The sequence below is a fragment of the Nicotiana tomentosiformis genome, chromosome 4 (genome assembly GCF_000390325.3).
Source record: "Nicotiana tomentosiformis chromosome 4, ASM39032v3, whole genome shotgun sequence".
NCBI lineage: Eukaryota > Viridiplantae > Streptophyta > Magnoliopsida > Solanales > Solanaceae > Nicotiana > Nicotiana tomentosiformis.
The window spans coordinates 91,303,887-91,317,522 of NC_090815.1; the positions used below are offsets into that span (position 1 = coordinate 91,303,887).

Genomic DNA, 13,636 nt, shown 5'->3' on the forward strand with positions numbered 1-13,636 from the left:
CAAATTTGTAATTTTTAATTTCTTCTTTTGGTGCAATAGCTGTTTGTTTTAGTGCGCATTTTTTTTTCCGAGCCAAATATGTAAAAAAGACATGACTAAAATCAATTATATTTAGCCGGATAAAATACTTTCACCAGAATAATGGTGTTCCAAGTATGTATTTAATTTTATTTCTTCTTTAGATGCAAGATGTAACGACCCGATCGGTTGTTTTGAATTTTGGCGTTCCATTTGGTGGTTTGAGACTTTGAGTAGTTTCATATAATGTATTATGACTTGCGTGTATGGTTGGTTTCGGTTTTCGAGCTGTTCGGGATTGATTTGGAAGAATGATTCTTATTTTAGAAGCTTTAAGTTGGAAGAGTTGACCAAAGTTTGACTTTTGGGTAAACGGACTCGGAATCGGGTTTTGATTGTTCCGATAGGTTTGCATGATGATCTTGGACTTGTTGTATGATTTTGAATATATTTGAATATGATAATTGTGATTGAAACATGGTATCAAAGTAACCCAAAAGTGGGTGTTCTTGACATTTAAGAACTCTAAAGAGGAAGAAGATAAATAGTAATTAGGAACTTGAAAGTGAGTTGGGCAATGACCCTAACCGCTTGAGTAAATCCATGGAACGATTTTATGAACCCGAACAAGGGATTTATCTTTGAGAATGACAAATAAATACTTGAAAGAGGACTTGTAATCACTCTATGAACTCTAAATGAGTCAAGTTGAAGCTCGGGGCAGTGGAGTGGATTCCCTTGTCTCGCATTTGCGAAGGCCGCAATTGCAAATAAGACATCGCATTTGCGATATCTGCAGCTGGGTAAAAGATGAAAAAACGAGACTTAGCTCATTTTACACCATTTTCAACCCTAAACACTCAAGAGGCGATTTTCCAAGAGGTTTTTCTTCCCAAATTCATTGGCAAGTAACTTTAATCCATTTCTTTTCAATTCCCCATTACTTTTCATGAGATTTCCACATCAAATTTAGGATTTCCATGGTAGAATTTAGAGATTTGTGTAACATTTGGGGATTTTGTAAAATTGAGATTTAGACATCAAATTGAGGTCAGATTTCGAAACATACCATATAACCGCATTCGGGGGTGAGTGGGTAATCAGGTTTTGGTCCGAACCTCGGGTTTTGACCAAGTGGACCTGAGGTTGAATTTTTTAAAACTAATCAAAATTGAACCTATTTTATTAATGGGTAATTTCTAAAGCCTATTTTGAATTATTTGAACTATATTTCGCTAGATTTGATCGGTTTGGAGACTAATTCTAGAGGAAAGGTTGCGTTTGAGCATTGATTTAGTCGCGAAGTGAGGTAAGTCTCGTGGTTAACCTTCATTTGAGGGATTAGGACTTGTTGGTCTATTTTTTTTACGTGTTTCTATGAGTGGGGACAACGTATACGTGAGGTGACGAGTATCTATGCGTTGTCATTTGGTTAAAACATGCGGGTGAAAGTTGTTTCTTTGTATTATATTGTTTCATTGATTATGTTTTTCAATTTTAGGTTAGATTATTACTTCTTTTAATTATTCGTTTCATATTTATTGCTTATTTCAAAGATGTGGAATATTTTGAAAGTTGAGTTTGATATCATGGCAACATAGTTGAAGTGAAATTATTTTCCGCCTTGCTTTTATTATTTGGGTTTGTGTTGTTTCTTGGTGAGGAAGATAGAAAAGCACGAAGGGTGTTGTCGTGCCTTATTTGTATTTATTATCATATATTGAGAGATTTGAGAGTAAAAGCACGAAGGGTGATGCCGTGCCGGTGATTAAAAGCACGAAGGGTGATGTCGTGCCGTTATATTCATGATATTACATGGTGAGGACGAGAGTAAAAGTACTAAGGGTGATGTCGTGCCATTCATCTTCATTTCATTGCCTTGTTTGGTTTCCGGTTTTGGTGATTTCGTACTTGCAGTTTCTATGATATCTCCCCTTTCGCATGTCCCCTTCCAGTTAATATTTTATCGTTCTCCTTGTTATTTGTGCTTCTTTATATATATTTGCACAGAGTTTTTATGTGGGTGTCTTGTCATAGGCTCGTCACTACCTTGTCGAGGTTAGGCTCGATACTTATAGGGTATATTGTGTCAGTTGTACTCATACTACACTTCTACACTTTTTGTGTAGATACTGGTATTGGTCAAAGCGGTGCTTAGAGGTGCGTCGGATCGGATCGTTTTCACTTTGGAGACTCGAGGTAGATCTCCTGGCATTCACAGACCTTGAAGTCCCCATTTATTTCCTACATTTACTTTTTATCTCTTTCGAACTGTTGTATTATTTCAAACTATGCTTGTAGACTTCTAGTTGCTCAGGTACTTTTGACTCCGGATTTTTGGGAGTAGTTAGTATCACGTTGCTTATATTCACACCGTGTTAAATTTGGAGTTTATTTCTTGTTTAATGTCATTACTTTGTTTTAACTATTAAAAATTGGTTAATTTCTTTATTAACGTCGGCTTGCCTAGCAAGTGGATGTTTGGTGCCATCACGGTCCGAAGGTTGGGAATTCTGGGTCGTGACAAGTTGGTATCAGAACACTAGTTTGCTTAGGTCTCACGAGTCATGAGTAAGCTTAGTAGAGTCTGGAGGATCAGTACGAAGACGTCTGTACTTATCTTCTAGAGGCTATAGAGTTTTAGGAAAATTTCAATTCTTCTTTTCCTTATCGTGCGATTTTATTTCCAATATTGAAGTTTGAACCATTCTACTCTTGTTCTCTCGCAGATGGTGAGAACACGAATAAGGTCTACAACTGGGCAGGATCTAGAGCCCCCTATTGTAGCCACTACTAAGGTTAGGGGCTGGGGGCGAGGTAGGGGCCGAGGCAGAGGCAAAGCTCAGCCTAGAGCACGAGCAGCAACACCCATGGTGGAGCCTCAGGTTGATCATGAGGAGGAGTTTCCAACTCAGACTGCACCAGTCAGACCCTGTCAGGTTCCGAAGGGATTTATAGCCACTCCCGTGCTTCAAGACGCTCTAGTCTGTTTAGTAGGCCTTATGGAGAGTGTGGCCCAAATCGGTGTATTTTCGGTGGCACCAGCTATCTCTTAGGCTGGGGGAGGAGCACAAACTCCCGCCAATTAGGGTGGTTTAGCTTGTTTTTGCTACAAAGACCAGGGAGAGGCCCGTGATGTCTTTTGAGTGATTGATGAGGTTGGATAAGTTCACAAAGCTCTTCCCTATTCACTTAAGTGGTGCACTTTATGGGGACCCACGGGATTATTTGGACCATTTCTTCGAGGTGCTGAGAAACCAAGGTATTGTTGAGTCTAATAGAGTGGACTTTTTAGTGTTTCAGATGACCCATTCGGCCAAGAGATGGTGGCAGGATCATGTGTGGAGCAGACCAACTGGTTCACCGCCCCACACTTGGGCGCAGTTTTCGCAGTTGTTTCTGGAGAAGCTCATTCCTTTCACTTTGAGTGAGGTGTATCGCAGATAGTTTGAGCGCCTTCGGTAGGGTATCATGACTATTACTCAATATGAGACCCGATTTGTGGACCTCGCATGCCATGCAGTTATCTTACTCCCTACTGAGAGGGAGAGAGTGAGGAGATTCATTGATGGACTTACTTTCAATATTAGGCTAAAGATGGCTAAGGAGACCAGAGATGATATTTCTTTCCAGAGGGCTGTAGAGATTGCTAGACAGATCGAGATGGTGTGTGATCAGGATAAGGGGACGGTATCTGAGAAAAGACCTTGTCATTCTGGTAGTTTCAATGGTTCCTCGTCTAGAGGCAAGGGTTCCTTTGGTAGGGGCTATCCTCCTAGGCCATTTCAGACATCGTTTCAGGGATCCCACGGTTCTTCGAGTAGTCGTGGCTCTTATGTGTCTCATCCTGAGAAAATAGCTTATAGTGCACCATCACCTCCTATTAGTGCACCTCCGATCCAGGGTTAATAGGGTAGTTATCCAGGTCGACAGGGCCACTTCCTATTACAACCCAAATTCGTGTACCTTAGATCACGCCGTAAGTTAGTCGAAGTAAATCCAAGAAGAGATTATCTTTGAGATGATAAGAAGTTAATCCTATTGGTCTTAAACGATACAAGGGTGTATAAGAGTAGTTAACAAGTATTAAAAGTTAAACGAATCAAGGATGTTGTAACCCGTATTTTCGGGTAACACTAGAGGTGATTAATTGTCCCAAGAGGTCATGTTTTAATGTATTTGAATCATATAATATCCGTATCATAAGTCTTGAAGTCAAGCGAGTTATGAAACAAAGTCGATAAAAGTTGTCGCAACTTACGTTTATAATTTTACTTAAACTTTAGGTTAAATGTTACTACATTTTTCTCCCAATATACTTGGAATTATGGGGTGATCTACCTATCCAATTGAAAATCTATGAGTCTAGTTTCCAACGCATTAAACCGTTCATCGATACGATATCGGAATAGAGAGATATTTGCGTTTTCGTGAGAGTGCGCCAAGCAGCTCTATGGGGCCCACATAGGTGGTTTAAGACATATGGATATATATAAGATACCTCAACCCCGTTTTAAGTCATTATTTTTCAGTATATTCAGACCTTAGAACCCTAAAAACACTCTCTCAAGGTTCTCTCATGATCCAAGACCCAAACAAAGGGCAAATAACACAAATCAAGTGTCGGGAATCCCGTGGCGCTAGTAAGTTTCTTGTTCTTCTTGTTGTTGCTGATTTTTGTGTTGTTCCAGCTCATGTGGGAGGTTGTTTTAAGTGTTTTATATTCTGTAAATACTCCTTCAAGTTTTTAATATCAACCCTAGGTGATTTCAAGTCTTCTAAAGTAATTCTAGTGCCGAAAAACCCGAATTGATTGCTAGTTTCGCTTCCTTGTTCTTGTGGCAGAATTGGAGAGATATTTCGTGGAAAATTAAGGTCAAATTGGAGTTGTTATTTCTGTTTAAAGGTAAGGAACCTCTTACTCTATATATATATTTAAGATTATCCAAGTTGCGGCTAAGTCGTTGAAGCTAGAACTTGTGAAATATATATCGAAAGGCTTGGTAGTAATGTTGTTGGTTGGTGGACTATTTTGGGAGGCTCAATATGATTATTAATGATGTTGTTTGGGCTGTTTGGTGATTGTATTGACTTGTGTGAAGTCATATAAATAGGGGAGGTGCTGTCCGTTTCATCGTAAAATAGGTTGCGGTCGATACATAATAGTTACGACGCTTAAACGATAATGATAGTGTCATTTCTTTTATTGTAGACTAAGGAGTCGTGACATTTGCATAGCTTGAGGTTGGGCAGTATATACAAGGTATGTGAGTCTATCCCCTTCATTATTTTGCACGACTCCAATTGTACATAATGTAATGAACGAGCTCCCAAAGATACTCTACTCTTAGAAGCTAGTAGTACTTACATTGCTGCCCTTCTTATAAAATGATTGATATTGATGTTACTTCTCTTATTCTTATATTATCAATGTTGTTGGTAGTTCCTGATTCTTATAAGATTCTTGATGAAGATTTAATCCTAATAACGTGTACGAAGGATACCGACCTTACGTCACTCCGAAAGGTTCAAAATGTGATTCCAATGAGTCCAGCATGCATCATATATATGTATCTATTTTACTCTACCGAGCCGCGCTATAGTTGGCCGGGTACGGCACCTATTGTGCAACCACTGATCAGTTGGGTTTTACCGAGCTCCACGTGGCCGGGTATGATTCTACCGAGCCCTATGATGGCCGGGTACGTTTTACCGAGCCTATTACGGCCGGGTACGATATGATGATGGTGATGCCCACAAAGGCGTATGTTTTAAAAGTTTATGTATATATATGTATGTATCATGTGTTTCATGTCAGTAGCCCTTAGAGGTACCCAGATGTCACAGGTTGTATATTCCCTATCCCTGTTTACATTACTGTTCTTACTTATGCTTTCCTGCCTTACATACTCAGTACTTTATTCGTACTGACGTCCCTTTTATTTGTGGACACTGCATGTCGTGTTGCAGGTCCTGATAGATGGGTAGACGCAGCTCCCCCACCACAGTAGGCTGTCCAGTTCAGCGGTTATTGGCGAGATCCCTTCTCCGGACTTGCCGTGGTCTTGGTATGCATTTTTGTTATAGACATTATGGGTATGTCAGGGCCCTGTTCCGGCAATGTTGTAGAACTTATGTTCCTTTAGAGGCTCATAGACAGGTGTCGACTCATGGTAGCTCGTACCTTATATATAGTTTCTTGACAGTCTTGTCGTCCCATGTTATGTATGTTCATGACATTATCTTTCATTGTTGGATGTTCATGATCCATGTCTACCATTTATATTGATCTTGTCGGCCCTTAAAGATAATAAGGAAGGTTAGATAAAATGTACGTTGGTGCTCGGCAAGTATGGTCCGGGTGCTAGTCATGACCCTCCAGTTGGGTCGTGACAAACTTGGTATCAGAGCAAGTCTGTCCTAGGGGTTGTCTATGAGCCGTGTCTAGTAGAGTTTTGATTATGGATGTGTAGCGCGCCACATTTATAATCAGGAGGCTACGTGACATCTAGGGTTGTTACCTTCTTCCTGAATCTAGATCGTGCGTAGAGTTGAGTCGTAAGTGTTCATATCTAATATTCACCTTGTTTTCTTTTAGCGATGCCTTCGACTAGGAAGCAAGCGATTAGTAAACGGCTTGATACAGCTGTAGGAGAGGGTAACATTCAGGTGCCTCCAGCCATAGCAGGCCAAAGTGAGCCTCAGAGTGAGATGCCGTCTCATACCTCTCTGTCTCCTCCAGAGGATATTAGGAGGCACCCAGTACATCCAGTTCCTCCGTCTGGCACTACAGACCACGATATGCGCAGTGCGGTGCAGTTGTTGACTAACTTGGTAGCTGCTCAGGCTCAGAGGAAGAATACCGGTGTTGCTGATAAACCGGTTAGTGCGAGAGTTCATGATTTTATTAATCTAGACCCTCCAGTGTTTACCGGATCAGACCCCAAGGAGGACCCGCAAAAATTTATTGATCAGGTTCATTGTACATTGCGGGTTATGCATGCTAGTGATACGGAGGCAGTAGAGTTGGCTTCTTATCGGTTACGGGATTTAGTGATTTTATGGTATGATAGTTGGGAGAGATCTAGGGGTCAGAACGCTCCTCCAGCCATGTGGAAGGAATTTTCTGAGGCCTTTCTTCGTCACTACTTGCCAGCTGAGATACGACGAGCTAGAGCTGATAAGTTCTTGAACCTTCGACAGGGTAATATGAGTGTACGAGAGTATAGTATACAGTTTGATTCTTTAGCAAGGTATACTCCCCATATAGTGGCCGAGATGAGTGATAGGATGCACCTGTTCGTGAATGGGTTGGGACCACATCTGATAAATGAGTGCACAACAGCCTCCTTGGTAGAGGGCATGGATATTTCCCGTATTCCGGCTTATGCACAGACCCTTCAGGATCATAAGTTATATGCTAAGCTCTCTAAATGTGAATTCTTGCTGAACTCAGTAGCATTCCTTGGCCATGTGATATCTGATGAGGGTATTAGTGTCGACACTCAGAAGATCGATGTAGTGAAGAATTGGCCGAGACCTACAACACCGTCAGAAGTCTGCAGCTTCCCGGGGCTAGCAGGATATTATAGGCAGTTTGTAGAAGGGTTTTCCTTTATATCAGCACCATTGACTAAGTTAACATAGAAAACTACCAAGTTCCAGTGGTCTGATGCTTGTGAACATAGTTTTCAGGAGCTAAAGAATCGATTGACATCCGCGCCAGTGCTCACTCTCCCAGAAAGAAAAGAAGGTTGTGTGGTATATTGTGATGCCTCGGGTATAGGTTTGGGGTGCGTATTGATGCAATGTGGGAAGGTGATTGCTTATGCATCAAGACAATTAAAGAAGCATGAAAAGAATTACCCGACTCATGATTTGAAATTGGCTACAGTAATATATGCTTTGAAGATATGGCGACACTACTTATACGGCGTCCATGTTGACATCTACATAGATCACAAGAGTTTACAATACATCTTCAAGCAGAAGGAGTTGAATTTGAGGCAGCGTAGGTGGCTTGAATTACTGAAAAACTATGACGTCGAGATATTGTACCATCCCGGTAAAGCCAATGTTGTGGTAGACGCTCTCAGCCGTAAGTCAATGGGAAGCTTAATACATATTGAGGCAGGTAGACAAGGGTTGACCAAAGAGCTTCACCAGCTGGCCAATATGAGAATCAGATTGTTGGACTCTGATGATGGAGGTGTTACTGTACAGAATACAGCAGAATCATCTTTGGTAGCCGAGGTAAAAGCACGGCAATATGAAGATCCTACCTTAGTAAGATTGAGAGAGGGAATTCAGTAGTGTAAGATTACAGCTTTCAAGATCGGAGGAGATGGGACACTGAGATACCAGGGCCGATTATGTGTGCCTAGTGTGGCAGGGTTGCGAGAGAAGATTATGATTGAGATTCATCAGTCCCGATATTCTATCCATCCCGGCTCGACAAAGATGTATCATGACGTTAAGGAGCAGTATTTGTGGGATAACATGAAGAAGTCTATTACAGAATTTGTAGCTCAGTGTCCTAATTGTCAACAAGTAAAGATCGAGCATCAAAAACCTAGTGGATTGATTCAGAATATAGAGATTCTGACCTGGAAATAGGAGGTGATTAATATGGACTTCATTATTGGATTACCTCGCTCTTATCATAAGTTTGACTCCATCTGGGTGATAGTTGATCGACTTACAAAATCTGCCCATTTTCTGCCAGTTAAGACAACTTACACGGCTGAAGATTATGCGAAGTTGTATATCAAGGAGATTGTTAGGCTTCATGGTGTGCCGGTATCTATTATATCAGACCGAGGAGCTCAATTTACGGCTAACTTTTGGAGGTCTTTTCAGAAGGGTTTAGGCACACAAGTAAATCTCAGCACTGCATTCCATCCGCAGACTGACGGACAGGCTGAACGTACCATTCAGACGCTTGAAGATATGATACGAGCATATGTTCTAGATTTCAAGGAGAATTGGGGGGACCATCTGGCACTTATAGAATTCGCCTACAATAATAACTACCATTCCAGTATTAAAATGGCCCCGTATGAGGCACTGTACGTGAGGAGATGTAGATCACCAGTTGGATGGTTTGAAGTCAGTGAGACCGAATTATATGGGCAATATTTGATTCACCAAGCCATTGAGAAGGTGAAAGTGATACAAGAGCGACTGAGGACGGCACAAAGCAGGCAAAAGTCTTATTCCGATGTCCGACGTCATGATCTGGAATTTGAGGTTGGTGATTGGGTTTTCCTGAAGATCTCGCCGATAAAGGGTGTTATGCGTTTTGGGAAGAAGGGTAAGTTGAGTCCGCGGTATATTGGGTCGTACAAAATTCTTCGACGAATTGGACAGATTGCTTATGAGTTAGAATTGCCATCCGAATTGGAATTTGTACACCCGGTATTCCATGTATCTATGTTGAGGAAATGTATTGGAGACCCTTCTCGGGTCGTCCCTATCAAAGATGTACAAGTTACAGAGGATCTATCATATGATGAAGTGCCAGTGGCTATATTATATCGACAAGTCCGCAAGTTGAGAATAAAGGATGTAGCTTCCGTCAAAGTATTATGGAGGAACAAGAATATAGAAGAAATGACATGGGAAGCAGAAGAGGAGATGAAGTCTAAATACCCTTACCTATTCTAGAGTGAAGATAACGAGGGTGCCGGGGGAAAAAAGGACGCATTATAAGGTGGAACGGCTCTATGAGGTAAGCAATAGCTTGTGAATACTTTTTTTTAATACAAAATGGTGATATGCAGATAATGTACATATCCATAATGCTTTGTATAGTCTTGTAAGGCCATAGGTTGGGTTTAACTGCTTGCAAGTTTGGCTAGTGTCCATTTTATAGGGGAAGCTCAGCCGGAAATTTCCGTCGGAATCCACGATGAGTTAGACACCCCATAAACCCTTACATTCGAGGACGAATGATCCTAAGGGGGAGAGGGTGTTACAACCCAAATTCGCGTACCTTAGATCACGCCGTAAGTTAGTCGACGTAAATCCAAGAAGAGATTATCTTTGAGATGATAAGAAGTTAATCCTATTGGTCTTAAACGATACAAGGGTGTATAAGAGTAGTTAACAAGTATTAAAAGTTAAACAAATCAAGGATATTGTAACCCGTATTTTCGGGTAACACTAGAGGTGATTAATTGTCCCAAGAGGTCATGTTTTAATGTATTTGAATAATATAATATCCGTATCATAAGTCTTGAAGTCAAGCGAGTTATGAAACAAAGTCGATAAAAGTTGTCGCAACTTACATTTATAATTTTACTTAAACTTTAGGTCAAATGTTACTACATTTTTCTCCCAATATACTTGGAAATATGGGGTGATCTACCTATCAAATTGAATATCTATGAGTCTAATTTCCAACGCATTAAACTGTTCGTCGATACGACATCGGAATAAAGAGATATTCGCGTTTTTGTGAGAGTGCGCCAAGCAGCTCTCTATGGGGCCCACATAGGCGGTTTAAGACATATGGATATATATAAGATAACTCAACCCCATTTTAAGTCATTATCTTTTAGTATATTCAGACCTTAGAACCCTAAAAACACTCTCTCAAGGTTCTCTCATGATCCAAGACCCAAACAAAGGGCAAACAACACAAATCAAGTGTCGGGAATCCCGTGGCGCTAGTAAGTTTCTTGTTCTTCTTGTTGTTGCTGATTTTTGTGTTGTTCCAGCTCGTGTGGGAGGTTGTTTTAAGTGTTTTATGTTCTGTAAATACTCCTTCAAGTTTTTAATATCAACCCTAGGTGATTTCAAGTCTTCTAAAGTAATTCTAGTGCCGAAAAACCCGAATTGATTGCTAGTTTCGCTTCCTTGTTCTTGTGGCAGAATTGGAGAGATATTTCGTGGAAAATTAAGGTCAAATTGGAGTTGCTATTTCTGTTTAAAGGTAAGGAACCTCTTACTCTATATATATATTTAAGATTATCCAAGTTGCGGCTAAGTCGTTGAAGCTAGAACTTGTGAAATATATATCGAAAGGCTTGGTAGTAATGTTGTTGGTTGGTGGACTGTTTTGGGAGGCTCAATATGATTATTAATGATGTTGTTTGGGCTGTTTGGTGATTGTATTGACTTGTGTGAAGTCATATAAATAGGGGAGGTGCTGTCCGTTTCATCGTAAAATAGGTTGCGGTCGATACATAATAGTTACGACGCTTAAACGATAATGATAGTGTCATTTCTTTTATTGTAGACTAAGGAGTCGTGACATTTGCATAGCTTGAGGTTGGGCAGTATATACAAGGTATGTGAGGCTATCCCCTTCATTCTTTTGCACGACTCCGATTGTACATAATGTAATGAACGAGCTCCCAAAGATACTCTACTCTTAGAAGCTAGCAGTACTTACATTGCTGCCCTTCTTATGAAACGATTGATATTGATGTTACTTCTCTTATTCTTATATTATCAATGTTACTGGTAGTTCCTGATTCTTATAAGATTCTTGATGAATATTTAATCCTAAGAACGTGTACGAAGGATACCGACCTTACGTTACTCCGAAAGGTTCAAAATGTGATTCCAATGAGTCCAGCATGCATCATATATATGTATCTATTTTACTCTACCGAGCCATGCTATAGTTGGCCGGGTAGGGCACCTATTGTGCAACTACTGATCAGTTGGGTTTTACCGAGCTCCATGTGGCCGGGTATGATTCTACCGAGCCCTATGATGGCCGGGTACGTTTTACCGAGCCTATTATGGCTGATGGTGATGCCCACAAAGGCGTATGTTTTAAAAGTTTATGTATATATATGTATGTATCATGTGTTTCATGTCAGTAGCCCTTAGAGGTACCCAGATGTCACAGGTTGTATATTCCCTATCCCTGTTTACATTACTGTTCTTACTTATGCTTTCCTGCCTTACATACTCAGTACTTTATTCGTACTGACGTCCCTTTTATTTGTGGACGCTGCATGTCGTGCTGCAGGTCCTGATAGACGGGTAGACGCAGCTCCCCCACCATAGTAGGCTGTCTAGTTCAGCGGTTATTGGCGAGATCCCTTCTCCGGACTTGTCGTGGTCTTGGTATGCATTTTTGTTATAGACATTATGGGTATGTCGGGGCCCTGTTCCAGCAATGTTGTAGATCTTATGTTCCTTTAGAGGCTCATAGACAAGTGTCAACTCATGGTAGCACGTACCTTATATATAGTTTCTTGACAGTCTTGTCGTCCCATGTTATGTATGTTCATGACATTATCTTTCATTGTTGGATGTTCATGATCCATGTCTACCATTTATATTGATCCTGTCGGCCCTTAAAGATAATAAGGAAGGTTAGATAAAATGTACGTTGGTGCTCGGCAAGTATGGTCCGGGTGCTAGTTATGACCCTCCAGTTAGGTCGTGACACTTCCAGGGTTGGCAGTCTCAACAGCCGAGGGCTTGTTATACTTGTGGAGACCAGAAGCCTATTTTTAGATTTTTCCCTAGATCACAGGGCGGCATGCCAAAGCCGAATTCTCGTGCCATGGTTCCGGCATCAGTTGCTTCACCGCCTACTCAGCCAGCTAGGGTCCGGGAGCAGGCTGCTAGAGGTGGAGGTCAAGTCATTAGAGGTGGAGGTCAGGCCATTTGAGATGGAGGCCAGCAAGCTAGAGGCCATCTGAGAGGCAGAGGTCAGAGTGGTGAGGCCCAGCATTGTTTTTATGCATTTCTAGCTAGACCTGAGGAAGAGTCATCTGACGCCGTCATCACAGGTATTGTTCCAGTTTGCCATAGAGATGCTTCAGTTCTATTTGATCAGGGCTGTACTTATTCCTACGTGTCATCCTATTTTGCTTCATGCCTGGTTATGCCTTGTAATTCTTTGAGTGCTCCTATATATGTGTCCATGCCTGTGGGAGATTCTATTGTTCTAGATCGTATTTATCTCTCATGTGTGATGTCTATCGGGAGCCATGAAACTAGTGTAGATCTCCTACTTCTTGATATGGTGGACTTTGATGTTATCTTGGGCATGAATTGGTTATCACCTTATCACGCTATATTGGATTATCACGACAACATGGTGACCTTAGCTATGTTGCGGTTGCCTCAATTAGAGTGGAGAGGGATTCCTGGCCATTCTACTAGCAAGGTTATTTCTTATATGAAGGCGTGGCATATGGGCGAGAAGAAATGTCTATCATATTTGGCTGATATTCGTAATCCTAGTATGGAGGTTCCTTTCATGGATTCAGTACCAGTTGTGAGTGAGTTTCCATAGATGTTTCCTACACTTTTGTCGGGGATGCCACCCGATAGAGATATCGACTTTTGTATTGACTTGGCTCCGGGAACTCAGCCCATTTCTATTCTACTATACCGTATGGCCCCAGCTGCATTGAAGGAACTGAATTAGCAGTTGCATGATTTGCTTGATAAGAGATTTATTAGACCTCGTCCTGGGGTGAAACAGTGTTGTTCGTGAAGAAGAAGGATGGTACGATGAGGATGTGTATCGATTATCAGGAGTTGAACAAAGTCACTATCAAGAACAAGTATCCTTTACCGAAGATTGATGACTTATTTGATCAGCTTCAGGGTGCCAAGGTGTTTTAAAAAATTGAATTGAGAT

General features: G+C 41.1%; 1 protein-coding gene across 1 annotated transcript; it reads left to right on the forward strand.

Annotated features, from left to right (window-relative positions):
• Positions 1–12,523: 12,523 nt before the first annotated feature.
• Positions 12,524–13,285, forward strand: LOC138910131 (uncharacterized). The gene is made up of 2 exons (XM_070201354.1): positions 12,524–12,641; positions 12,738–13,285. The coding sequence occupies exons 1-2, from the start codon at positions 12,524–12,526 to the stop codon at positions 13,283–13,285; spliced, it is 666 nt and encodes a 221-aa protein (XP_070057455.1).
• Positions 13,286–13,636: the final 351 nt, after the last annotated feature.

Bases quoted from the DNA above. Each gene is read 5' to 3' on its own strand.
- LOC138910131 (XM_070201354.1), top strand. From the start codon at position 12,524: ATGCCAAAGCCGAATTCTCGTGCCATGGTTCCGGCATCAGTTGCTTCA. The intron at 12,642-12,737 runs GTCAGGCCATTT...ATGCATTTCTAG, and splicing joins TCAAGTCATTAGAGGTGGAG to CTAGACCTGAGGAAGAGTCA.